Source organism: Pithys albifrons, chromosome 11 (genome assembly GCF_047495875.1).
Source record: "Pithys albifrons albifrons isolate INPA30051 chromosome 11, PitAlb_v1, whole genome shotgun sequence".
NCBI lineage: Eukaryota > Metazoa > Chordata > Aves > Passeriformes > Thamnophilidae > Pithys > Pithys albifrons.
Genome location: NC_092468.1, coordinates 6,375,491 through 6,403,168, shown reverse-complemented (window position 1 = coordinate 6,403,168; position 27,678 = coordinate 6,375,491). Strand labels below are relative to the sequence as shown.

General features: G+C 41.9%; 1 protein-coding gene across 3 annotated transcripts in view; it reads left to right on the top strand.

The window, feature by feature from the left end:
• The first annotated feature begins 6,067 nt into the window (after nucleotides 1–6,067).
• Nucleotides 6,068–27,678, top strand: part of PER2 (period circadian regulator 2) — a 45,728-nt gene continuing 24,117 nt past the window's right edge. Inside the window, exons 1-7 of one of the 3 annotated variants that reach the window (XM_071566820.1) lie at nucleotides 6,068–6,120; nucleotides 13,434–13,490; nucleotides 14,328–14,391; nucleotides 16,231–16,481; nucleotides 22,877–23,366; nucleotides 23,900–23,968; nucleotides 27,042–27,196. In XM_071566820.1, coding sequence (XP_071422921.1) covers nucleotides 23,095–23,366; nucleotides 23,900–23,968; nucleotides 27,042–27,196 — 496 coding nt within the window. In that variant the 5' untranslated portion in view covers nucleotides 6,068–6,120; nucleotides 13,434–13,490; nucleotides 14,328–14,391; nucleotides 16,231–16,481; nucleotides 22,877–23,094. Of the gene's footprint in view, nucleotides 6,121–6,363; nucleotides 6,451–13,433; nucleotides 13,491–14,327; nucleotides 14,392–16,230; nucleotides 16,482–22,876; nucleotides 23,367–23,899; nucleotides 23,969–27,041; nucleotides 27,197–27,678 lie in introns of those variants that run through there. The other 2 variants (XM_071566819.1, XM_071566818.1) reach the window with 2 other exon arrangements.

Sequence of the window (27,678 nt, the reverse complement as noted above, 5' to 3'; positions counted from 1 at the left end):
ATTCACGTGGCAATTTAAAATTTATTGGCTGGTGTCTACAAATGCAACAGAGAGGAAGAAGTCCCAAGGATATTTCAGCCACATAATTTTCAAGAAGTTTTACACCTGGTAAACCAGATGGATAAGGAAAGTCTCTCTAGAGCTGCACTGAGGAAAGGGCTGTAGTTAACCACGAGCCCATTAAAACATCAGATAACCCACACAATGGGAAAGATTTCTGCCCTCTTTATTTCAGTTACTGTCTTCTTTTGGTCAAGTTGCCAAAGCTGTGTATGTGAAAGGGATTTATCCAAACAGAATTTGTACCAGTCCTTCACTCCTTGGTTCCAATGACTGTATCCAAAATGAGCTGTCCTTTCTCTTTTACTTCATTAGAATTAAATCAAAATAATTTCTTATTGCTTGTCAGAAACTTCTGTTTATTCACATAACCTGTAAAATTTTATTTACTGAAGTCTCTTGAATTGACTTAGTCTACAAGGGGCCTCTGCAGTGCCTGAAAGATGTACTAAAATGGCCACTTTGGTTTTAGTGGTGTGGCCAGGTGTGTCAGGCCTCCTGAAGCACATTCAGCCAGTCAGGGTACACCCTCTGAAAACAAACCTAAGCTTCCGCTGACTTCAGTAGCAGCAACGTTCAGTTAAAAACAGCTCAAGTGTGAACCAGTGCCGGAAAACTAATTGATGCAAAGCAGTAATAGGAAACTCAACCTGAAAATGAAGTGGTTTTAATTAAGAGACACTTTTGAAAATTATACAAAGACTCTCCCATTTAAAATTTGGCTCTTCCTTCCTCAACTTCCTCACTGATCTATAATTAGTACCCTTAGTAGAAGGAATGCCTGACTGTCTGGCTTAAGTCAGGTTTATGTGATGTGGGGGGCTGTAGGTGTATTGGAACAGATTCCAGCTAGTTTCTTACTTAGCATCCAATTTCTTACAAATGTTTCTGTTACAATCTCTCAATATTATAATCTGTTTCTTAAAAATTACAACAAAGTAAGGAAGAAGGGTGCCTCTACATTCCCAGTAGCTCAGAGCAGCACCACGACTGTAACACAGCAATTGGGAGTCTACCTATGAATGACTCCAGCTCCAATCCCACGCCAAGACCTAATCCAACATTTTACATAATGACTACTTAATGAAAGTTGCATAAATGCTCACTGGTGGGGAAGTCAGCACCCAGATCTTCTCTTTCTGTCCTTATTCTCTTTTAAAAGGAAGGTACATCTCTCACTCTGTTTTTATAGGAGATTAGTAACACTTCACTCTATGGAAGTGAGTTCACAAGGAGATTGTAAATGCAACAAAGCTCAGTAAACTGACTCTGGTCGGAAAATGTGGAGTTTAACCTAACACCAAGAGTGTGCATTAGAAACCAGTGGTTTGGGGTATACTGTGTTACAGGCCCAGCACCGTATCACAGGCCTGGCTGCTGAGGAATGTTGGGTATCTGTTGAGGAATTCAGGTGTCTCAAGGACATCTGCTACGTGTGGCCACATTTAATCCAGAAAGTAGTGTGCCTCGGGTATCAAAAGCTGTGGAAATGTTTTTCTGCTGCCTCATTGCCTTCAAAAGAGCTTTCCCATGCCCTGTCCATACCATGCTTGGATTCCAGAGTGTATTTTCTCACCAACACATCAGATTCAGCTGCTTACAGACAGGAAACTAACTTGGGAAGCTTTCTGAGAGATTAACAAACTGAACAGGTTCACTGAGGGGCCAAATAAGTAGCAAAGGGAGCAAAAGGAATGGTCAGAACCACATAACCATCAGTACTCGGTGACAGAGATGGGTGGAAGAGCAGTGCTGCCAACCCCTTGATGAAAGCAAAGTGTTAGATCAGCCCAGAGACCCCATGAAAGTTCTCAGGCATGTGAGTCTGGATGATTTTGAACAGCAAACCCCAACCTGATGCATTTGCTTTCTTTCAGGGCAGGAGAGTTAATACAGTAGGCAGGAATGAGGATGCACTTTTCTGCATGGCATCTCATTAGCTCTCTTATGCTAGTCTAATGACATGTAAATTTCATTTTAAGTGCCTAACTCTGTAAATTTGATGTTCCTATTGGTCTTGGATCCCAGCTCCAACCCAAAATGTGTTCTTTGATTCTGTTTTGGTTTGGCTTTTATGCTCACAGCTGTGATGTAATCCAACCAAAAACTTCTTTCATGGGATATTTTCCATTAAATCAGTTTCCCAACTTGGCTTACAGTACAGTTGCATAATCTCTGATTTTTAACTCAGTGGAGGTGGTAGGACTGTTCCTTTTGGTGGATGTCTAAGGTTTTGGTCACCTTAGGGAGACTGTGAAATCACAAACCATCACTCTCCGAGTTATGCAGGAAGCTTAAAACTCCTTTTCAGCACTGTGGATTCAATTTCAAGCTCTCTTCATTCACCCTTCTTGAGTCTGACTGCAGAAAATGAGTTTCTAATAAACACTAAACAGCAGGATCTCAGATCTGGAATGCTCTGAACTGTTTGCTTCTAAAATCGTGTTAATGGGCTTGGGGATCAGCAGATACACTTACAGTGACGAGATACACCCCTTCCATTTGTAACTTTCCAAAAGAATAATTCAGGAATTCTTTATGTGTCACTTTTCAAGACATTGGGAACTTAAAATTACACTGCATTTGCCAACAGAAACTGGATTTAATATAAATAAAACAGTACGAATGGAGACAGAATGAAAAACTACATTCTCTAGAACTTGTTAGGAAAGGTTTTCTGTCTGGAGACAACCAAATACTTCTGCAAAGGACTTTTGAGCTGCAGCACAATTCAAAAACTTGCTGTTTGAGTTAGAACTCATCATATTTCTTACCTTCCTTCATGTTTTAATCAAACAGTTTTCAAGACTGTATGATACTGCTATCTTTCCTACTCTATAAAGCTTTTAGGAAAACCTGTCCATATATTCACTGGTAATGAGGAAAGTGGGTTTTTTCCTTCCCTCGTCCTTTGTCTGTACAGAGAGTAACAGTGACGCCTTTTGCTCATTAGCAAAAAAAGCCTTTCCGGATCTTTGCAAGAATCAATGACTGTCAGCGTCACTGTAAATGGTGAGTAATTAGACATAGGAAATGAAGAATTACATGTGGGCTCCAGCTGTAAAATATTGATTTTTTTAAATAATATACAGTTCCGTCAGTGCTGTGGTATAACTTGGAACAGGTAACTTCTACAAGTGGATAGGGCAGCACAGTTACTCGAAAAAGGAGCCCTGTTTCCTTAACCGTAGCAAATCCAAGCAAGCAATTTATCCGGAACTCTCAAATTATTTTTTTTTCATATTGAAAGGCTTGATCCTCCATCCTCCCCCCTCCCCCCCAAAAAAAAGTAGATACTGTTAATATGCTGTTGCTTATCAGAACTGCCTGAAATACTTTTGTTAAGCAAAAATTCTACTATTCTACATTTTGTGCGTGTGGGGGTGAAGATCGCGGGGTAAGTGTGAGAAGCCGTGGGATTCCATAAAACACCCGCACAGCCCGGCATTTGCCTGGCGGGACCGCATGAGGGAGCTGGGCAGCATTTAGAGCAGGACAGGCCCACCGCCCCGCGCCAGAGCCGCTCTGGGTAAGCGCCAGGGGCACCTGGTGTGATACACGGTGGAACAGACACATGGAAAGGGCTTGCCTGATGTATGAACGATTTGTTCTCCCCATGCTCCAAGAGTTACAACTGAACACGCACAAAAAATAAACAAAGCCGGGAAAAAAACCCACAACTATTTTAATGGTTTTGTTACAATCTTTGTGTTCTTTAGAACCGTTTGTGTATGCATACACAAACATATTTTACTCATGCTGCCATTAAAACCCTTAAGTTATAGATACTTACCAGAATGACCTTAAAAACAAAACCATTTTTGTCCTGTAACATTTTGCAACCATTTTATTTTGCTTTGTTTCTTAGCAGATTAGCCATTGAGTCAACAGTAATATTAATTCCTCTAGAAAGCATGTGCCTGCCTTCTTGTTATTTCAGCCTGGTGGTGTTTGGAATAACATGTATCTATACACATGATTGCAACTTCCAGGAAATTGGCACAATAGAAAGATTTGGACTGAACTGCTTCAATATGCACAATCAGATTTTGAGTAACACTGCTTTCCCTGCTTTTAGTAAATAAATTACTAAAAGCTGTAATTACTAAAAGGTGGCATTAATAGAATTTTAAAATGCTTCCCATAAGCTTGACCAAAATAACTGTTCACTATCCCTTTAAAATAAGCAGAACTCAAGTATGCCTCTGGTAGTTCCGAGGATGGAAAAGGTACTGGCTATTTCTGGTGGTGGTGATTACTGTTCTCCTGCCACAACTGGCATAGCTCTGCTGAAGTGATGAATGTGTGCCCCGGAAACTCACCCAGCTCCAGCACAGTGCCATAGTTTGCCACTCTCCTCCAGTTTACACTTTGACAGGGTGGGGGGAGTGGGGCCCTCAAGGTTTTGCCTTGGTTGAAGTGCCTTACTTTGTGGTAAGAGGTGCAGCCCTTAGCACGCAGCCAGAGGTGGATATTTTTGGCACATGACATGAAAAACAACACCCCATGGAAACCATGAATGTCATTCTGCATCCCTCCAAGCATAAAGCAGAGAACTTATTTAAAGACAATGAAATTTTGGATGTGAAGGCCTAACAGCAACAAATTGACCAACTACACTGAGACTACCTAATTAGGATTAGTCTTAAAATTAGACTCCTCAGAGGAGCACACACTAAGAATGGTATCCTGGTAAGCTGACTTGTGCATCGCAACAAATCCAGTAGCAGAATCTGGTGCTAATGCTTCCGCTGCCCACCCCCTCTCCTCTGCAGCAGTTAAATACTGCACAGCCCTTTACTCAGGCTGTTTCTGTAACAGGCACAGCTTAAATATCCATGTACCTAATGGACTTATCCTTAACACCACAGTGAGGGAGGGAGGCGGCATTAACCTCGTTTTGCAGATAAACAGTGGAAGCCCTGATGGTTCTCCTGAGTTACATCCTATGGAGTAACTGCATATGGAGTGAGGGTAAAACGCTGTTACACAGACTGAGGTATTGGCACCCAGACTGGCAGAGCTTTGGCACGTCCTTGGTTCTTTCATGGCACAGCCACGTACCACCGTGGAGATAGAGGAAGTTCAAAATACGGATGAGTTAACAAAACTTCTCAGCTATGGATCGCTCTGGTCAGCCTTGGAAGATGTGGAGACTGAACAGAGCTGGGCTGTCCAGCAGTGGGTGATCTCAGTGCTGACCCAGGCCCAGGTCCTGCCGGCGTGTGATGGATCATGCAGGGCCCTGAGTGACACCCATGGACAATTTTCTTTTTAATTAAGATGGGAAATGTCAATCTCTGAATGTTTTGCCTGAACACAAGGGGGATTTTTTTTAATAAATGCAAAAAACTGTTTTTAAACATCTGGAATGGAAAATAATCTTATGTACTGTACCAGGAAGTAGTTTCCCACAGAGAACAGCACAAACCTTTAACACCTAGGGAACCCTTAGTTTAACCATTGCTCTAGCTACTCAAACTGATGCCGGCTGGCTCCTGCTGGACGGAGCCGCAGCGCTGCACTTTGATTCGTGCCCCGCCACCTCCCGAGCAATACGCGGGGCCACTTTCGAAACTTCAGGGCGTACCCTGAGCGCGGGCGGCGGCACCAGGAAACGGGATACGGGTGCTGCTGCCTTATGTAAGTGTACCGAGCCACCCCTGAGGGCTGCGGGCGCTGCCTCCGCCTGCCCAGCCCCTGCCCGGCCTCTCCCGCCGCAGCCGCCGCCGTGCCGGGCCGTGGTGGCCCATGAGGGCCCGTGATGGCCCATGACAGTCCATGAGGGCCCGTGATGGCCCATGACAGTCCATGAGGGCCCATGATGATGGCCCACGATGGTCCACGAGGCCCGTTGGGCCGCGCGCGCCCCCGCCACCAACGGTCACTGTGCGCGCGCGCGCGCGACACGTCACGGGCGGCCGGGCGGGGGCGGGGCCGCTTCCCCCGGGGCTGTCACGTGACCCGCGCCCCCCTGGGCCCGGCAGCGGCGAGCGGGGGGCGCGGCCGACACGGCACGGAGGGCAGAGCGGCCGGGGGAGCGCAGCGCGGCGGCGGGCGGTGAGCGGCGCTCCGAGCGGCGGCGGCAGCGCGGGGGTGGGGAGAGCAGGGGAGGGGCGGGCCGGCTGCGGGGCAGGCTCGGGAGGCGGCGGCGGTGGCGGCGGTCGGTGGAAACATGGTGCCACACGTGAGGCTTATGTAAAGTGAGCGGCGGCCGGCGCAGCCAATGGGAGCGCGGCGCGCCCCGCCCCAGCCCCCGCGCCCCGCTGGCGTCACGCGCGCGCGGCCAATGGGCTCGCGGGCGGGGCGGGCGCGCGGCGGCCGGTCACGTTTCTGCCCGTATGAAGCGCCAGCCGGGACGCGCCGGGGCCGCGGGACGAGTCGCGCGCGGTGAGTGCGGGCCCACCCGGAGCGCTCCCCGCGGGCACCGGGACAGGGCGGGGGGTGGCGGGACGGGGCGGCGGGCACGGGGGGCGCGAGGGCTCCCTTCCTCCTGTCCCGGTCGCCGGGCCGAGGTTACATAACCCGCGCGCCGGGGCTTTCCCGTTGTCGAGGCGATGGGAGGTCGGGTCGCCTCCCGTCCCGCGGGGTCCCACCCGCCGGTACCGTCGCGCCGCCGCCCCCCAGCCCGGCCCGGAGCGGCGGGGGCGCGTGGGGCTCGCTTTTAGCCGAGCGAGGGGCGGCTGTGACACGCCCCCCCCCCCCGCCTGCCGGCCCCGCAGCGAAGGAAGCGGCCGCGGGTCCCTGGCCGTGAGTCCGTGGCCGTGGGTCCCTGCCCGGAGCGGGTGCGGAGCTCAGCGCGGTCGGGAGCGGGGGGCACGGACACACCCACGCACGGCGGGGGCTGGAACGGGAGCTGAGCGCTCCGGAGGGCGGCGGTGCGGGCCGGGCTGCGGCTCAGGGGGGCGACGGTACGGGCCGGGCTGGGGCTCGGGGGGTCGGCGGTACGGGCCGGGCTGGGGCTCGGGGGGTCGGCGGTACGGGCCGGGCTGGGGCTCGGGGGGTCGGCGGTGCGGGCCGGGCTGGGGCTCGGGGGGTCGGCGGTGCGGGCCGGGCTGGGGCTCGGGGGGTCGGCGGTGCCCCCGCCCGCATCCGGCGCGGGGCTCGGGGGGAGCGGCGGGGCCGGTCCCGGTCTCGGTTCCCCCGGAGGGCTCCGCTCTGGCGGCCGCGGGCGGCACCTCCGGACACGCGTGTCCCGGTGTGGGAAGCGGCACCGAGCGACAGACAGCGCTGTGCCCCGCCGGTGTTTCACGTAGGGAACTGTGTGGCTCCGAGCAACAGAATCGCAGCGCTGCGGCGGTGCGGGAGCCACAGGTAGAACGGGCAACAGGTGCTGTCCGTTTGGGGGGGGGTTGTGCTGCCTGCAGTTTAAGGACTCTGTGCCTTGAGACGGTGTGGCTGTGCTGCTGCTCACATTAGTCGCATGCTATTACATGCGTGATTACAAAACAGTTTATGTAAGTACAGTTTCATGCAAATAGATGAGCAATATGGTAACAGTCAAGTTGACACTTCACATCTGACGTTCTGTAATAGGTTAGGATAGAGTAGTGCACTTCTCAGGGTACCACGGGAGCTTGAAAAGCCTGCTGAGATGTCAGTGTGAAGTCTCTGGTGCTTGGAAACTGTAGCACTTTGCAAGTGTATTCCAGTGAAACAGGTGCTTGGCTGAGACAGTGCATTGAAGGGTTTTGAAAAAACAAAATCATGAGGATTGAAAGAGGCCTCAAAATCATCCAGTCCAACTGTTTAATCTTTATGTCCAGACTAAGTCTACCCTCTTGCGGTTTCAAGGCATTGCCCCTTGTCCTGTCACTGTGGGCCCTGATAAAAATCTTTCTCCATCTTTCTTGTAACCTTTCGTCTTTCTTTTCCACATGTAAGACTCTAAGATTTACTGTCTTGTACATCTGAGATTGAATAGCTACCGCAATTAAAGGGAGAAAAGTGGAAATTCTGTAATGGTTCTAGCAGGAAGACTATCTGTCAAAAATAGAGTAAAAACCTGATTAAGTGTAGTGAGAAACTGTTTCAAGTTGCCAGTTTTGTTTCAACCACAGTTTGATTGGAGAATGCCCACAAGTTACTTCTTGCTTGTGCTTCTATATGTTTGCATGCTTTGGAATCTTTCTTTTTTGCCCTTTGTTTCTGAAACTTGCATTATTTCTGCAAAGTGAGACAGTTTCGCTGGAGAACTGGACTGTGTCCTCGCTTCATCCAGAGCTTGCTGTTAAGTGATTAGGGCACTGTCCTGAGGTGTGGGGTCATGATTCTGAACTGTGGAGATTGCTTACCTCACTGGGAACACAGAGAGGAAAAGAGATGACCTTTGACCTAGAGTAGAAGAAAAAAGTAATACTCTTCAGGTTTTGGTAGGTTTTTGACTATTTCACGTGTTTATTTCAAGGTAGAAGGGAAAATACTCTAGTTGGGTCGTTATCATAAGTGTCAAACACTGTGCAGTGAAGAAGTGTAGTTTGGCTTGATGTAGTCCAGAAGGTAAAAGCATAGAAAGCGGGTTTTTGGCTTTTGTGCACTTCAGATTCTGTAAGTTTTCTGGTTTCATTTGCAACTCAAAGACCCCAAAGTTTTATTGGGCTTTTTATTTATTTGTCAGTTGGTTTGCCTTATTGCAGGCTTCCTCTGTTTGTCTTAGCCCATGAATGCTGTCAGTGAACATCTAAGTAGTCTTCATTTTTACAGCTTACTTTTATTCCTTTTGGATTTCCTCAGAAGCATTAAAGAGAGAGCATATTCTTGGCATCCTGCCTTCTCCACTCTTTCTTCTCCCAGTCATAAGATTAAAATATGTAACAATTCAGTTTATCAAGTAAACTTGTTTGATCCTGTCCCTAAACAATACATTTTTATAATAATAAGTATTTTGAATAAACTGAGATGTTGATGGAGCCAAAGTACGAGAATAGTGTGAAATGGGGAAAGTGATTGGCAGTAGAGTTCTGGATGTTTCTTCTCCCTCAGACTTTATTATGACCAGGAAGTGTTTGGCTTAGATACAGACTGATATACCAGTTTTCTTTTTCCTGGGCTCTGGCCACACCCTGACTTCTCTAACATCTTTACAGTATTAGAATATACTTTACTGCAGAAAACCTTTCTTTAACCCTTTAAAGTCTAAGCACATGAGCAAGTTGCTGTGAGATGAGGTATATTTGGTGCAGTTTTAAAGCAAGTATATTACCAGTAGCCAGTAGAACAAGTAAATTATCACTAGTCTAGATCAACTGTAGTGTTTTCTATAGGGTTGCTATGGTTGGCCTATGTTAAAAGGGAACATCTTGTTCTTAGCAAGGCCTTGTGTAATACTTGGCATGAGTGTCCTGTAGACACTGTATTATACTCATGACGTTACCACATCATAATTACTAGATGATCAGGTGTTTCTGAAAAGGAATTTTTGTGTCCAGTTTTGGTTGTATGCCTGGAATTCCTCTGTGAGGGTAGTGGGTTACAGAGCTTTCTAACTGGATTGTCTTGTTGCATTCATACTTTCCACATCCAGTTATGTCCCCCTAGTACAAATTTTAAAGTGCTTGACTATTTCTTGTATTAACTTAGCTTGTCAAGCACTGAACAGCAAAGGGTCGATTAATACTTGCATCATTCTTTGTGGTACTGTTGTATTACTCTGAAGGGCTTTGACTGTCATTTTTGGGTATAGATGAGGTTGAATACAGGAAATGCTGGCCTTGGAAGTAATGCTACTGATGTTTTGTGTCCTGTGTAAAAGGTGTCTGTCCACTTTCCTGCTTTAACTGCTGCCTTAAACTCACTCACTGCCACAGTGGGGGTCAGGCAGTTCAGGCAACCTTTTACTTACTAATTGCTGGTTAGTGAAGAACAACCCTACCTTCTGACACTTAGAGGGTTTGGATTTGGGGTTTTTTTGAGGGGGATGGGGGGTGGGGGTGGTATTTCTTTTCAGTTACAGGCAACATATTTCATTCTGTGAAGTATGTTTAAAGAGTGGGAAAAGAGAAGGTAACAGTCAAACCCACACTTCATAGACTAATAGTTTTGCTCTCTGTTGCTGGGATTTCTTGTTGCCCCAGGCTACTTTTGTGAAATGCAGTGTGGCAGAGAGGACCAAAATGAGGAAGAGTCAGATGATTTGGGTATGTCTGCAAAGCCTGTGGAGGGGCTTTGAAGCTACTCTGCAGAGCACAGTGTTGAGGCTGCCAGTGAGCCAGAGCCATGTGTAGTAGGAGGGCACCGAACACATGGGGATCCACATGCCGAGCACACGGCAGGGATCCCATGCGCTGGTAAGTGGCTTAGTGCATCACCAGGCACACTTGTGCAGCCTGCCTGTACTCTGCCTGCCAGCACTGCTGGAACACGGGCAGGGCAGGCTTCTCTCCTTCTGCTTTGTATTTCTAAGGTTGTCTCATAAGTGTGGACAGGGTCTTTTTGTCTGAGTGCCTGCACTGGACTTGTACCTGTACAGAATCCTCTTACTTGGTCCTCTCTCCCTCTTGCATTGTTGCAAAGGGACAGCATTAGTATACAAAGTTTCATGCAAATTGCACAGGCTGTTCTGAAGTGCATGTTTTCCCTGCTTATCCACATATGTAGGAGAGGTTATAAGCATTTGTGTGTGAAAGCTATTGTAAGGTCAAGAAGTTTTTGTGCAGATGTTTTCAGCTGCTGCTGAAACAGTGTGTGATAGTCCTGGAGAAGCCTTCTGATTTCACTGACATTTTTTGATCATCTGATTTAGACAAGTTTGCTTATAGAAAATACATAATAATGGAGTATGTTTTTCCTTTTTTCTTCATTTTCTCCCAATAGAAAAGAAAATTTTTTAGGCGTGCTGAAGGTGTAGAGACCCAGTATGCTGTTTCCATGACAAGTGGACTAAAATACAGAGAGCATGTTTCTTGGAGAAAGAGTATTAGGAGATTCTGCAGATTGTGTGAGCTGGAGGTGTTTGGTGCGAATGTTGATCCTGTAAAAATGTGATGGTGGGAAAGAGCTCATTTGTATGCCAGAATGTCTGGGGAAAATTTCAGGTTTGCTTCCACCTGTTTTTGAGCATACCATGATAATTCTTAATGCTTGTTTTTTTCTTGTAGATAAAATAGTTAGAGATAGAGATTTCATTGTAGAGATGGCTTTTTAAAGTAGAACTGGCTTTTTAAAAGTGGATCCAAAGCTACATTGCCTTTCTCACGTCCTGTCCTGAAACAAAGGCACTTCACTGTGCTTCTGCAATGACATCTGTAACTTTTCTTAATTGGAGCTTAGGGAGACAAGATGAAGTCATGAGCATGTCCAGTACTTTTCTTTTTTTGTTGGTCTTGCTGCCTATTCTCTGTATGCCTTGCAGCTTTTGTATCTTAGTACAGGCTTTGTGCTTGACCTTATTACAGGTACTTTTAGGGTTCTGCTTAGTTTAATTTTACAAAGATTTTCAGTATATAAAGCCCTTCCTCAGTTTCAATTACATCTCTACCATGGACTCTGCTGTGACTTGAGCTCTTATTTCAGTACTAATACGCCCAACTCCTGGGACAAGGACATCATGTTTGTTGGGCTGCTGCTCTTCTTGGAGTGTGTTACTGATGCAATGTGTACTAGAATTTGTTTGGCACAGAGTCTGCCAGAATGAGACTTCCATTCTGATTGAAATCTTTAATAGGATGTGAACTGCAGAAGGGTCTGAAGAGCAGCATAAGCCTGGAACTTCTGCCCCATGGTGAAATCCTGCCCTTTTCCTTAAGGGAGGGGAGCCATTGAGATGCAAGTGTGCTGCTCAATGAGGATGTCAACAGCCATTAAAGTTGAAATATGGTGTTGAGATACTTCTGATCTAGTTTCATCTATAATAAAGGCAAAATATATGACTGCATGGTGGGGTGTCATAATTTTTCCTTGCTTTCTGTGACAACACTTGACAATCTCAATTGTATCATTTTTGTTACTTTTTTTTTTTTCTTCCAAAGGTTCAAGAGCTGACACGTGCAAGTATTAGAGTTCTGAATATTGGTGTGCTTAATAGTTTCTCTAGTTCTACTCAGAAAGAGAATAGCATTTCATGGTTACAAAGAAAATGAAACTTTTTTTTTAAATTCGCACTCACTGAGTGCAAGTAATTTAGTTACCTGTAAGAAGGAAGCTATTGTAAGACTGGAGGAAATTCTAATAATTGGCTTGGGGCAGGTGAAGGAAACCGTGTTCAGAGTCTTCACAAGATGTCTTGGCACAGGCTGCAGTGTGTTTGGTTGGGGGTTTATGGCAAATGTGCAACCTGTTGGCAGTTAAACTTAGCTCAGGGCCATGGCTTAGTATTCAAGGTGAAGGAATAAACTGGAGAAAGTTTCCTTTGGCTCTTGAGAATGATCAGTTCAGGTCCACTATGGAATCTTCAGTGGGGTCATGGGCATAGCAGAACAAGCACAGACCCCTTTTACCTGAAAGGATAAAGTAAGCTTTGTTTCTAGTCTAGCAGAAATGAGAACAATTCCTGCTAGATGATGGAGGAATGGTTCTTCCTCACTGCTTTTCTGGGAGAAGAGGAAAAGGGGAGATTTCTGTGCAACTTCTTACAGCCTTTCCCTTGACAACTGCAACCAGCTGTTGCTATCCTGCTATTTAGAGTCAAACTGAGATGCCTTGGTCCTCTTGTCTTAGGCTGACTTTTCACTGGGAGTTACTCCACAGGGAAAACAAGCAGCTTCAGAAACAGCAAAACCAATCTGAAACTGGAAGGAATACAAGCAGTAGGTGACATAAGCTTAGGGCCATTGAGAAACCACCACTTGAGAACAGCTGTTGCTTTAAGAATGCATATTTGTGTGTTGGAATTTGAAACTAATCTTGGTCATGATGTCAGTACTTTTGGTTGAATTATCTCTCAGAAGCTTTTCATCTGCTGAGCTTAATTTGGAATTTGTATTTTGGTGGTGAAGTGTTTTAAGATTGTAACCCACAGAAGAAGAAGAAGAAGAAACATAAATGTGATCCCAAATTTTATACCAGATAATACTAATTCTTCAGCTGGATGCTCTCAGCATTTTGAAACACACTGTGTTAATATCTGTATTATCTAAGCAATGTTCTAACAATAAATGAAGATCATGGAGATGGAATTTTGGAATTTGGTAGATAGTCACTCTCCGCATTACTCAAGGAATGAATTTAGAAGCTAGTTTACAATAATAAATATTTTTCTCAGTAAAATTTCTTGTATTTTCTCTCATTTTGTATTGTAGTCTTTATAACTGTTCTTCATCTGTGGAATGCGTATTTTACACGGTTGGACTTGTACTGCATTATTAAATGGACTTGATTTATCATTCATGATAATTTTTTATCTTGCTCATAAAACTTGATGTTCTCTTTTTTTATAGGAATATATTAATGACATTTTCAGATTTGGAGAGATCAGGATTAGTGCATTCATTAAGGTGAGTGTTTTGTGCTCTCCCTAAGAAAGTGATCTGTAATATCAGTGCTTTCCTAGTGAGTCAGAACTGTGTTTTTTTAATGTGTGTTTGTTGTTGCTCTATTCTGTGTTTCCTTTCAACTGTAATGTCAGACTGCTGAAAAATAGAAATCCTCGGGGCATTAAATTTTTAAAGACCTGTATAAATCGTGAAGGACAAGGAAATTATGTGGCTTCTCTAAATCTGTGTGAAACTTAAATGTAGCGTAATATCAGTATCAAGTGCTACATCTGTAATGTTTGCTATGCAAAGGCTTTTAGTAACTTCCAGTCTTTTGATTGCTGTTGCAGGTCTTAAAGAACTTTCAAGGATGAGAAAAAACAAAGTAGCTACTGTTACTCATCTAATCAGGATGATAGCTCAGGAGGAGAAGGGAAAATCTTAGCCTTCCAAGCTTTGATTTAGAAAAGCAAGTCATAGTTTCCAACAGTATTTTTTGGTCAGTTGTGCTCTGCTTTCAAATTGTGGAAAAGTGGACTGTTATTGGAGCAAAAAAAAGGAAACATGAGAGCTTAAAGGGGAATGGTAGAAGCACCTAATCTGTGATGCAGAGAACATTTATCCTGTGGTTTTGTTGTATGTGATGTGATGATGGGACAGTGTTGGCCCATGAGAGGAAAGCTGGTCTGATAGTACTGTAATATTGTAATACAGATGCAATTTAGCTGAGATTTTGGGGATTAACACTATAAGGTCTGTTTAGTCTAAGTGACTGGAAAAAACCTGTTTTTCTGTGGCTACAAAATGTGATCTGAATTGGTCCTAAAAGCTCACAACATTCTCTTTTTAATGCTCCAGGTGTGACTTCAGTTCTCTGCAGAAAGTGAACTTGGTTCAGCTTGGTTTGCATCCTGTAATTCAGGTGTGTTCCCTAAAGCAGGTTGTTCACTCCTCTCTAATATTTGAAGTCTTCTGTGCTTAGAACAGACATATGTCAATATCCAGGGAAATGTCACAAGTTCTGTATTATTTGTAAACTGAACAAATTAGACTTCCTTCCATGGAAAGGACCTTATTTGAGATGCCATCCATAGGTGAAGTCAGTTCTTTGGGATCTGGGCATACTAGGCCAGCTGTACATTTCCTCTGTTAAATAATAGTAAAACAGAAGATTAGATTTTACCTCCTCAGTTCTGTTCACACTGTTTAAATACAAGTCATTCAAAGCAGGAATTTTGTTTCAGATAAAAATTCTTTTGCTGTAGTTTGTCTTCTCTTCAGTTAAATTGTAGAAAGGCTTATAATGAGAATTTTAAGTAGTTTATGAGAACCATTTTTTCTTAATGTCTGTTTAAATGTGCTAAGTAGATGAAGCCAATATGAGACACAATTAAAATGGTACATGAGCTACTGTGAATATCCTCTTCAAACCTGGACTTTGTTAAACCTTTTTTACTTTTTTAACCTAAGAAGATTTTACAGAGAGTTAAGAGTGAGGGAATGGGAAGAGATGCCTTTAAACAAAGATTGAAGTAGTGCTTTAAGACATTCCATGTTTTCAGTGTCCAAGCTAAAAATTGTGAAACCTGAAAGTAGTTCTGGATACAGCAATTTCCAACACTTCTTGTGGTCAGAAGTAGAAAGCTTGTAATTTAAACCCTATTTTATCAATTTGTGATAAAAACAGAAGCAAAACATTTAAAGAACCAATATATACAAGTTTGTATCATAATAGGAGTATTTGAAACTCCTATTGGCTCTGCAGTGTTATGCAGAATGGAATGTTGTGAATAAGTTCTTCCTTAAATGTGGCCAACACAAATGTACTTTTAACAGTTAGTAGACATGCAGCATGTTAAATTAAGGCTTGTCAGCATGGGCTCTCTTCCAAAGTGGTTAGCTTGGGATTTGATCACTGTTCCAGATTTTTGTTCCAAACATTTCTTCTTCATATTCAAATGAAGCACTTAAAGTGATGTAACTGTTTGCCACACAAATGTTGATCTTCTGAACTTATGTTTTTATTCTGCCATTTCTTAGTGCTACATGGCAATGACATGTACCAACAGACTTGGTTTCCCAGATTTGATAGAAGAGCTTTCAGTTATTTGTTTTTACGTCAAAATTCTCAGTGTCTCTCTTGAGAAATTGTTTTTATTAGGAAGAATAATATTGTTAATGAGCTTTTTTAGTCCAGCCTTCTGGCCATAAAGAAGCATTTTTTTACTGTCAGGGTGAGTGAGCGCTGGAACAGAGCAGATTGAGTGAGTAGATTGCCCAGACAGACTATGGAATATCCAGCCTTGGAGATATTCTAAAGTCTCTGTAGGTGGTCTTGCGCAGGCTGCTCCAGGTAACTCTGCCTCAGCAGGGGACTGGACAGGAGACCTCCAGGGGTCTCTTCTGACCTCAACCATTATGTGAATTGAAATTTGCATCTGACTTGTAAAACCTTCAGTGCCCACACCAAGCCCACAGAGCTGTAGATGTGTTTAGATCAGGTGGTAAAATGGCATTGCAGCCACCCTTGGAGCTCCTGCTGACCCCCCAGGCATTGGGTGTGTCAGCCCATGCAGACTGTGCATAGATGGTACCACTCTGATTGTGAATCCTAAGGGTTACTTTATCTAGCATGGAAGATTCTGTTGTTTTAAAGCACAGCAAGACCTTATTTTAGACCAAAAGTGTTTAAAATGCAAATTTGTGTCTTATTCCTCTGCTATGTGACAATTTCATGTTTAACCAACATTTATCTGCATAGGCATGACATAGCTGTGAACATCTCTCTGGTATCTGTTTGAAGAGGACACTGTTGGGGGGCCCAGGTATTTCTTTTATATTTTATAGTTATAGAGGTGTCCGGACTCTGTAATGGTCAAAGATTTCCAGTAGAAGAGGATGAGACAAGACTTAAATGCATGTGGGAGACTGGACCTGGGCACCTCATGCTTTTGATGCTAGCTGGGAGGGAGCTTGATAAACACTTTCACCAACTTTCCATATTAAAAACAGGTAAGAAACACACAGAATTGTTGTGATTCATGTCAATAGAATGATACGTCCCCTCCTGCCCCTCTACACCTTGTGCAGAAAACATGTTGTTCTGTATTTTATCTTAAAACTGGTATTTCAGTCATATCTATACTCATTCAGAACAATTATGAACTGGGAGTTAACCTTATTTGAAGCTAAAACATTTTTAGCATAAAACCATACTTATTTTTAAATTCAGGTTAGAGTTTCTTCACTCAGGACACAACCTGGTCGGAATCATCCTTACTGTGGGTGTGAGGGCCCTGATTGGTGCTGATTCCTTCCTGTCTGGGGCTGCTGTGAATTCAGGGTGGCACTTGGGTGGCTCTGGAGCAGGGCTATGTCTTGTTGTAAAGTGGCAGCTGTGAGCAGTGCTTAATGAGGATGACCTTTAAAGATACTGCCAACTTTTATTTAAATAAGAGACTTGTGTTCAGATTATCTTGAACTGAAAGGTGAATCCTTATCAACAAATTGTAAAATGAATACTGTGAAATTCAGATTTTATGAAAGCCCTTGTAATCTATTAGATGTTGATGGTTTTACTGACAGAAGTAGAAAATTGAGTTGCACCACACTGCTTATTAAGAAAAAGGACAAAAGTAGTTTATAATTACTGGAAGTGAGATGAGAAACCTGGTGAAAAAAGAAAGTTTATCTTCTTTTTTTTGTACTGCAGGGAATTACTGAGCATCTTTGTTATTGTTTCTTGTAGTGAAATCTGAGAATATTGTCACCTTTTTCTTTTCCCCCTTCCTAGAAAATGTCCTAGTGAAGGTATTCTGTTAATTGTTGTCTCTTGATAGAAAAACAAAGCTCTCAATGTTGTTGGTAAAGTCGTGCAGTTGAACAAGTCACTTACTGGATCCTTGCTTGTTTTTCATCAACATCTTCTCGTAACGTTTTGCTACTAGCAAGTATTTAATTATTGTCTAATTGCACAGGGAGAATGCATTCATTGTAGATGTTAATTTTCAGTTATCTCTAAAATGGCATGATGTGATTAAACCCTTGCTAATTATTTGTCATACACATGAGAAAACTTCTGCAAAGCACAAATCCAGAAGACATGTGGGAAACCTTCTTGTTGATAAGATCTTTAGTAAAATTTATTCCTGACCATTAGGAATGTCTCCTTTAGAGAGGAGAATATTCACATGTCTGCAGTCATAAACTGTGGTGTGCCTCTTGCTTCATTGGGAATATTGGTAAGTTCATAGTAGTTACAAATTTAGACTCAAATCTTAAGATGTTTTCCTCTTATTCAGTTCTTGAATTGGATAATTTTGACTCTGGTTTGTTAATTTCTTATTCTTCAAATGCCAGTTCTAAACATAGGTTTTGTGTGAAAAGAAATCTGGAAAATTCTGTTATCTGAATATAATCAGATCTCTGCTGAAAAAAGATTTTTGTATTTAAATACTATAGTTTCAAAACACATTCACCTCCTTGGTGTTTTTCGGTCCTTGAGGGTTTTTTTTCCAGAAATAAAAGCTCAGTTACTTCTTCCATCCTTTGTCCATACATTTTTTGGTGTGTATTTCTGGGGATGTTAAAGTTCAGGCTGTTTGCTTTGTCTTACTGAGGGATAAAGGAGCTACTGTAGCTAATGAATAACCAGAAGACAGACATTTGCTGCACATCTAACCTGGCATATCAATGCCCACATTTGTTTTGAGTGCTCAGAGGAATCATGTTGCCTTTTTCATACACTGCATCAGGATCTTAAAGAGCTCTAGTCTTTGCCAGAGGGACTTTGGAAGACTTGCTCTGTCCATATGAATCAAAGGGGTTTCTTCGTGAGCCAGTTACCTTAAAATCAAGCTTGACTGATGTCAATTTAGTATTTTAAAAAAGTTTTTATTTACAGAATCAAAACCGACAACCCCCTTAAAAGTGTAGAAAGATGGAGCAGAAAATAAAGAAAAAACTGCCTTAATGTACTTGTCTCAAGATCAAACCTAAAAGAGCCCTTTTCTGTTTCAATGTTCAGATGCTTGCTGAGCTTATTATGGGCTGTAATTACCTTCCTCAGCCTGGTAACGGGAGACAAGCTCAGACTGGGAAAGTGCGCCAGCTTTTGCCTTTCCAGTCTTGTTTGGTTAGTGATTGGGAATTTATTCAAGCATATGAGTGGGATGAATATGTGCAATTTATTATGTCATTTTGGCTGAGATTAGGTTCAAAGTTAATTAATCTTTTTGTGATGTCTGACTCTCTGTGCTCCTGAAGTGCTTGCGTGTGCATGCAGATGTTCCACTTAAGGTCTTTCTCTGCCTGAGAGTGAAGTCTGGCCAGCTGCATCATTCTTGTCTAAATTACAGGCACAGAGCATGGTGTAGGGTTATTGCCAGGCTGTTCTTCCTCACAGTTACTCCAGTCTCTTAGAAAAATCTCTCCAAAGTTACTGCATATATTAACATTGCTACTTTGGGGGAATCTTGGACTTTCTTTTTATTATTATACAAAGTCTTGCTTTAGAAACACTCTTCCTTCTTTCCCAGAAGCTCTTGCAAATTTATCATAGTATTTTGTTTCCTTCCTGTTTACTCTTCCTGTACTCCTTACTCTGGAATGTGCCTCTGGCACTGAGACTTTTGAGGTTTTGACACAGAAGAAATTTTGTGCAAGACTGACTTTCAGTGACATCAATCTTCCCATCCTGCCTAAGAGCACCATTCCACCTCAAGGAGCTGAGCCAGGTCTTTTTCAAAGATGCCTTTAAGGAGGTCACACTTGTCTCACCTCCATTACTCAGCTATTCATTTTTGCTTCAGGCATGATAGTCCTTGGGATGCAGTGTAGTTGTGTGGGAACTGCATTGATAGTTGGTGTGGGCAAAACTGCAGAGCTCTGGCATGTTCGTACTTAGAGGTAACAAGGCTTAGGTGTTCCTGACACACGTTTCTGCCAGATATCAAGAGGAAGAGCATTGACATAGTCTCTCCTAAGGGTCAGTATCTATTTCTTTTCTGCTGGTGATTGTCTTCATTTAAACTTACTGCTTAAAATAAAAATTTTTTAAAAAACCTGAAATCTTCACTGTCACTGAATCAATCAACTCTTGTTCAAGGTGACACAGGAAATTCTTCAGAACTTATTGGACAGCTTACACATATATATATATATATAGGGAACAATTCTCTTCCACCTAAGGAAAGACTAGTGAAGTTTTCTACACATATCTGGCAGAAGCTGGCCTAGGTGTCAGGGAAGGAAGGAAGGGGATGAGACAATAGATGATATTTAGAGGTGGAAAAAATTACTCATCAGTGGTTTAACAGCTCAGAATTTCAAACTGTTAAGACTCTACATGCTAGCTAGGACACATTTTCATTACCTCTTAAACTTCCACAGATTAAAGAAAAGACTGGGAAAACAATTTTCCAAAAAAAGATTGTGTCAAAAAACCCCAACTTGCAGGCAACTCTTAAGGCTGGAAATGCCACAGCGTATGCAATACTCTTGAAGACTAACACACAAAATGGTGTACATCCAGAATAGGAAAGCTGTGGTGCAATCATTGTTCTTCCCATAAATAGCAGAATTTTACTGATATGTTTACCGTGATACTAATTATCTTTAGGGAATTTAGGGCTGTCTTCTGGTTCCTGCTTATAAACCTGTCAATAGTGGTTTACATAGTTTTCTTTACAGGATTAAATGCAGCAGCCCAAAGTTGTTGGTTTGTTGTTGGGTTTTGGTTTTTTTTATTTTGAGAGATCTTTTTTCCCCTGTCTCCAAAGAAAGCATATAACATAGTTTACCAGCAGATAGTGTTGTTTTGGGTATGACAGTATATTTTTCTCTTGTGTCTAAAGCTCTTTCCATGTAGCATTTTGTCAGGAAAGCAGAAGGGAACTCCAGCCTTGGACACAGAATATAGTATGAGAAATGTTAGATCTTGCCTTGAATTTGTCAGACCTCTTTTAAGGTGATGGTATGGCTGCCTTTATTCCAAAAGCTTCATTTGAATAATGATGTGGTTAATTTGTGTAATTTTGGTGAGCATAAGGCATTTATTTGAAGTGGACAAAATGCTGTAGGTGCTCTCTGACCCTTAACCTTCACAGTGAGGGTAAAAAGGCACTCACTCCACTACTGACGGAGGAGTTTGCTGGAGTGTCTTTCCTCACTGAATCCTTCATAGAAGTTTACTACCTCAGTGCCCTCTGACAAATAATAGTACAGATGACACATGGCAAGTGGCTTCTTGAGAGTGGTTTCAGATATTTAACCAGACAGATGCTCTTGTTTGTACAGTACTTGACGTAGTAAGAGCATTTCCTGGGTGAGAATGGAATAACACCTGTATAAAATGCTCCTTACCTTTGCAGCAACAGGAGGCTTGTCTCGTGCTGTCCATGCAGGTGTTCCCTGTGCCACATTCCACATCCGCTCTCCCAAGCCCCGTGGTGTTTTTGGTGGCTCTCACACCAAGCCAGCCATGGTTATGCTGGTGTGGGTGAGCCCAGGCTGTGGCACTGCGGGCAATGGGTGGGCAGCACTGATTCCTGGGCAGCACTGACCCCTGGGCAATGAGGCTCACGGGGGAGCTGCGTGGCCAGAGTGGACTCTCACCAGGGCCAGAACCGGGTTCAGGTGTCCATATAAGGAAGGCAGGGGAAAGTGTGAGCTCACTCTGTCAGGGAGATTAAATTAGAGGTGAACTGTCCAGTCTAGTTAATCATTGGCCACCAGAGTATATGCCATTGTGACATAATACTAGAGTTTCATCCAAGAGTAAATACTCTTTTATTGCAAGTTCCAGTTATGTAATTTTTAGGACAGAAGTGGTTAACTTGGTCCGGAAAAAACTGTTAGAGCTCCTGAAGTGTAATTTACTGCCTGTATAGCACTGTTCAATACAACAGCATAGCAGGATGTTGTTTTGTCTGGACTGGGGTACCTGAAATAAATACATGCAGAAGTGAAATGTCAGTGTATTTTGCTCTAACCAAAGGGTTTTTTTATTATTAGCTATGTTGAAGTACTAGTGAATAAACTTGTAAAGAAAAAATACCCTATTTCTATTTTTATACCATTACTGATAGCTTAAATGAATGTCCTTAAACTACACTTCCTCCTTCCCCTTTCAAGAGAAAGCAGATACTTTGCTTATTACTTTGGCCAAACAGGGAGAGGAGTAATATTTTCTGTAAAAAATAAAGTGTCTGAAAAAACATCGGTTAGGAGGGTAAGAAAGTAGTTTCAATGTGGTTTTGTTTTAGGGGGAGTTGAATTGTAGTGTGTTTTAAATTAATATTGTGAATGTTTTCTGGTATAGTCTTTCTAAAAATATAAATATTTATTTAAGCTGCTGCACTTAATATTAACTTAGTTATGATTTTTTTTGTTGGCTTTGTTACTCCAGTCAGAGATCTATTAGTCAAAAAGTGTAATCTTGAATATTTTAAAGGAACAAAAAGGAAGGAACAAACATGGTTCTGTTGTCCAGAAAACAGCCCCTTTTTTCCCTGATGATGAATTACATAGTTCAGAGAATCTTAGTTCATAGTTTTGCAGTATTGTTGTTCTCTGTGGGTTGCTGACAGATGAGGATGTGCGTCAGATTAAATATGATTATTTTATTCATAAAGTTGAACAGCTCTCTAGTACTTCTCTTTTGATGGTACTTCAGTATTAGTCTGTTCTTAAATTCACGCTGATTTTTTTGTTTGTTTAAACTTGACTTTTCTAAACAATTTTTATCACATCCCCTCCAAAGTTAACAATAATCAGTAGATAAATCTCAGGGTTATTTATGTCTTAGAATTTTTGTTGTTGATAAATAGGCGAGTTTATGTGCTTAGTCTCCCTGTTCCTGTGGTGTGATCTGTCTCCCTGCCTACATGGCTCTTGTACAAAGAAAGAAATGAAGAATTGGTCAAAATGACAGAACTGATCTCAAAGGAACAAAGCCAAGACTATGTATTTTAAAAAACCCAACATAAAATAACCACCCAAACGACCTCCAAACCAAGTAAGCAAAGCTCTGTTGTCTGAATGTAATTTTTTTGTTTACCAAGGTAAATGGGAAGCCAGTGGAAGGATTTCACTGAAAATAATAACAGTTTTTGTCCAAATGCAGGCAGTAAAAGTGTCAAGTAGGAAAATGGAAAACAAGGGAATATGCAAACTTTTAAGGAGTTTTTCATGTTTATTCAACTTCCTTTTTTGTGGAGATTACTAAAAAAATAAATACTTTTTCCATGATAAAAGGTTGTGAGATCTACAGTTTAGCTTTTCACCATTCAAATGCTGAATGTTAACCATAACTATACTTTTTTACTTTCTACAGTTACGTGAATTCCAGTCTGTCAGCAAGACAAATGAGAAAATAATATTTTTTTCTTCCTTCCCTTCCTTCTCAGGTTTGTGCATCTGTACTTCCAAACAGAGTTTGCACAGAGAGAAAATTCTGAATATGGCTTGATTTGCTCTTGATCTCGGCAGTGTTTCTGATGAGTGTCCCACAGACTGTATCAAGTTCTGCAGATTCTACTCCAGCACAGGAGAGCAGAGTCCTGAGCACCAGCCTGGTGTAAGTGCAGACATTTCTCTGTCATTCTCTTCAAAAGACCAACAAAAAATGAGTGACTATCCTGGACTTCCAAATAACCATAACCAGATGATTGGTGAAGATTCAGAAATTCAGCCAAAGCCAGAACACTCTCATGCAGTTCTTCAGGAAGATATTGAGATGAGCAGTGGATCCAGTGGGAACGACTCCAGTGGGAATGACTTCAGTGGAAATGACACAAATGAAAACTATTCAAGTGGGCATGATTCTCATGGCCATGAATCTGATGAAAATGGAAAGGATTCAGCAATGCTCATGGAGTCTTCAGACTGTCATAAAAGGTAGTAGCTCATCTTAAAATACATCACCATTTTTTTTGGTCATTAATGACTTTTTGAAGTTGAGTCTTCTGTATGGCCAGCTTCATTTGCATCTGTATTCTCATCATTGTGTGTTTAAGTTACCCATTTATATGTTTTCTTCTAAACTAACTTCTGTAATTGTGTATCAAAACTGTCAGTTTATTCTTTTGTATTAGGATGCAACTGTTCCATTTTAGTCTTTTAAATAATAGTTTCCTGTAGAGAGCACAACTATAGTGAGAACCACCTTCTGAGTAGGCCTGGAAGGACCAGGGCGTTGGACTTGGTGATCCTTACAGGTCCCTTCCAACTCAAGTTATGTTTCTTAGACAAATGTTTAACAGCTGTAGTTTCCGTTGGTTGTACCATGCAGAAGCTTTTAAAGTTTGGGTTCTGGCGTCTTTTTTCCTGGGTAGCCAGTCATTAATAGGAAAATACAAAGCTAAAGTGAACTAGAAGTTGTTTGTTAGGTTTTCTAATACTAATATTTTTCAATTTTTTCGTCATTCTAGTTCAAGTTCAAATGCATTTAGTCTGATGATTGCAAACTCTGAACACAATCAGTCCAGCAGTGGATGCAGGTAAATTAATGAGCATATATTTTTCAGTAGTTTGCATGTATGCTAAATGCTGAAAACTAAATAATGTTGTATTTTGGTTTTTTGTTTTGTTTTGCCTAAACCTGGAGAACTACACAAGAAATCCTGTCTTTGATTCTCTTCCTGTCCATAATTAGTAGCATGTCCTATTAACCACTTGATTGCATTAGAGCTTTTTGTTGCTGTTCCATGAAAGTTGTGTGATAACCTTTCAAGTCATCTGACTTTGCGTGGATTGGACTTGTTAGCTTAACTCTGTAATTTTTATTTTTTATGGGTCCTTTTGAATATTGTTTCAGTTCTGGTGGGTTTTTTTATAGCTTTCCTTAAAATGTTCTGCTCTTCAGAATTTACCCCAAACTTGTTCCTGTGTTAACATCTGAATTCACCCATTGAGTTGGGTTATGTTCTGATGTCCAGCAGCCTTATCATCTGCCTCTCCCATGGTCCATTTGCTGGGATTCAAGCCTCCAATGTGTAAGATAAACCAAGACAGCTGCAGGAGTCATTCTGTATGAACTTTGCTTCTCACCCTGGTAGCCCTGAAGGCTCAAATCCAGACACTTCAGAGTGCCCTACACTGTACTGGTTGTTTTTTTAAGTCAGCTGATCAGGAGACCAGAACCTGATTCTGAGCAAATCAAGAATATCTGACTATCACAAACTGATACTAAGACCCCTCTTCACACTACCTATCTGAAAATATTTCCACCTGATACAGTCCATACGAAAGTGGTAAATTAGAATTAGTCCTCTGCACCATTTGGTCCTTGAGGAAATAGTTTGTGTCTGCCTTGCAGACACCTGGAGTCTTGTTCCATGCTCTGTTTTCAACTGGAAATTGTGATCTGTAGTCTGTATTCCTTGGTATGAAAGACAGAGGGAAACAAAGACTTTTCTTAGTCTTCCTTTCCCATCAATTCCATTTTCTTCACTGCACAATTTTGATGGGGGCAGGAGGGTAATTTATCTCAGTTTTTCTGATGTCGCCATATTTTAAATTTCATTAATAGCTCTCGGCTCAGAAATAATTAGGAATCCAGATGGTACAGTGGCATAGGCACAGTGCTAGAGATTTACTGAGCAGAATCTGATCATCTTTTGAGAATGGGAGACTGAAGATAATCTAGAGAATGATCTTTAAAGAGAAGACTGAAGTAGTCTGATAAGCCGCACACTTAATCTTAGATTCAGACTACTGGGCTTTGGATTCCATATCAATGCCAACCAACAACTCTAGTTTAATATGTGTAGGTACTTTTCCAGTTTGTTGTCCACAAAAAAACAAACTGGAAAGCTCCTATTTTTATAGAACTCACTTATTCTGCCCTTTGCAAGTCACACCTTCCCTGTGGCTGCCTACTGTGCCTAATGCTACTGATTTCTGGGAAAACAGTTTTGAGTTGTGTAACTTATTTTTCAAGAAGGCACATCTAACGTATTTGCTGCTGCTGTGGCTTATTTGGAAAGGCTTCTTTTCTTGCAAAAGAGGCAGACCACTCTCATGAAGCAGACTCGGAGAATACAAACCAGCTGTATGCTCAGTTGCTTCACAATCTTTTCCCTCTCTCTTTTTTCCTACTGCCAGCATAGAGGGCTCTTCTGTTAACAAAGCCCTGTTTGATTGCATCAGTCCAAACTGTCAAGCCACATTGTAGATGTGATTTTAATATACAGCATAAACATACTGTTTTCCAAGGGAGTACTATACTCTTTTGTCTGATCCTTTGCCATTATTTCCCAGTACAAAATGACCACTGAAGAAATGAATGCTGCATTCCTCATGGTACAGTGTGGTGTAAGCAAGAACAATGTGTATTCTCTAGGACAAGTCAGCTTTGTCATTTTCCAAGCATTTCTGTTGAAATACACCCAACACCTGTCAGGTGACTGATCTAACTCTTAAAACTTCCCAGAAAAATGTTCAGGAATCCTCTTGAAAATGACTTGGAAGCTGAAGTCACTTTATTGACCACTTCAGTCAGGGCAGTTCAGCTGCCAACACTACTGTTTCTGCAGTGGTGCATAGGGTAACTTGTTAGAGATTACCAGCTGTGACAGTCAGGTGGTAAGAGAAAACCTTCCGGTAGGCTCAACCCAAGACACTTCCCTTTGATGGAAAAGAATTTATTTTCAGGAATGTTTCAGAACAGTTCTGTAATCCTCTTGATCACTGCAAATGATTAGCTTTTGAAATCTACTCCAATGCAAAAGACAAGGTGATTTTTCATTTTAACTCTTTCCTACCTATCTGTCACCCATATTTGTGATCTTCCTCCTCCTGTCCCTCACTGCCTTTTCTTTTTTGATTGTGTCAGCACATCTTAATAAGGGAGAAAGATACCAGGAGCTGTAAAGGAAGGTGATAACCCCTGACATCGGCACTGATAATCTTTGTAGTTTGACCTCCTACACTGAGACAGCATTTCTGAACATGCACCTGAGAAATGAGAGGGCAGCTGCTGTCTCCAGCCTCCTCTGATTCTTTACCTTACCTATTTAGTCAAATATCCATATCTTATTTAATGTATTGCCATGCTTGACTGGAATACGTTGTTCAAAGGATTTCTCCATTTGTTTTGTTAACTTGATGCTCTCCCACTGCCATTCCCTTTTCAGGGACCTTACTTAAGAGAACCTGCTCGAACAGGAGGTGAAGACTTGAATGGACCTCCTGCTTGTCCTTTGAAGTCCATGAACATTTCTGAATTTGATTTTGAAAGGAACTAAGGAAAATACCACTAAAAAGGGAGGAGGGAGACTGTGGCAAAGAAAACAAAAAGAAATTCTCTGGTGCTTGGGGTGTATGTACTGTTGCACATAGAGTACATTTTACAATTACATTCCAAGTGATGATAAATCTTTCATTTTAAATGGTTCTAGGTAATGTAAGAATTTTTGTAAGTTCTGATACTGAGTACTGAAAAAGTTAATGAGATCAGCTATACAAATGTATGTATATGACAAGTGTCAGAGTACATTTGGGCTTCTAAGAGGATGTTGGGTCATTTCAAACATTCAATTGATGTTTTATTTTTTGTTTTTAATCTTACAGTAGTGAGCAGTCCACTAAAGCCAAAACACAAAAGGAATTGCTGAAAACATTGCAAGAGCTGAAAGCTCACCTTCCTTCTGAGAAGAGAGTTAAAGGCAAATCTAGTGTCCTGACGACGTTGAAATATGCCCTTAAAAGCATTAAACAAGTTAAAGGTAACCAAGTGTGACACTGCCTACATAATGTCAATCTGGATAAAATGAAAATGTAAAATAGGAATTTAAATAAACTTAACTTTAGACAGAAAATTACATTCTGCCTGAAACCCTTTGTAAATGGATGTTTTTGTGGTGTTTGTGTTTATTGGCTGCTTTGTCTCTTGTTCCTTTGGGAGTTAAAGCAGCTCTCTAGATGCCTGATACTGATGTTTTGTTGAGTTAGAAGATGAATTTGAAAGCAATTTGCAATTTCATACTGTTTGAACTGTCAAACAGACCAAAGCATGTGGTCATTCACATATGGGTATATGAAGATGCATAAATTGGTTTGGGTTACTGATGGGGAAGCTCTACCAAGAAAAAAACTGGATTTGAAATAGTACCTGGATTTTCCAACTGCCCATTCCGTTCTTATTCCAAAAAATATTTTGGCTGTTTACTACTTCCAGGATGAGTGTTCATGGCTAATTCTGAATATA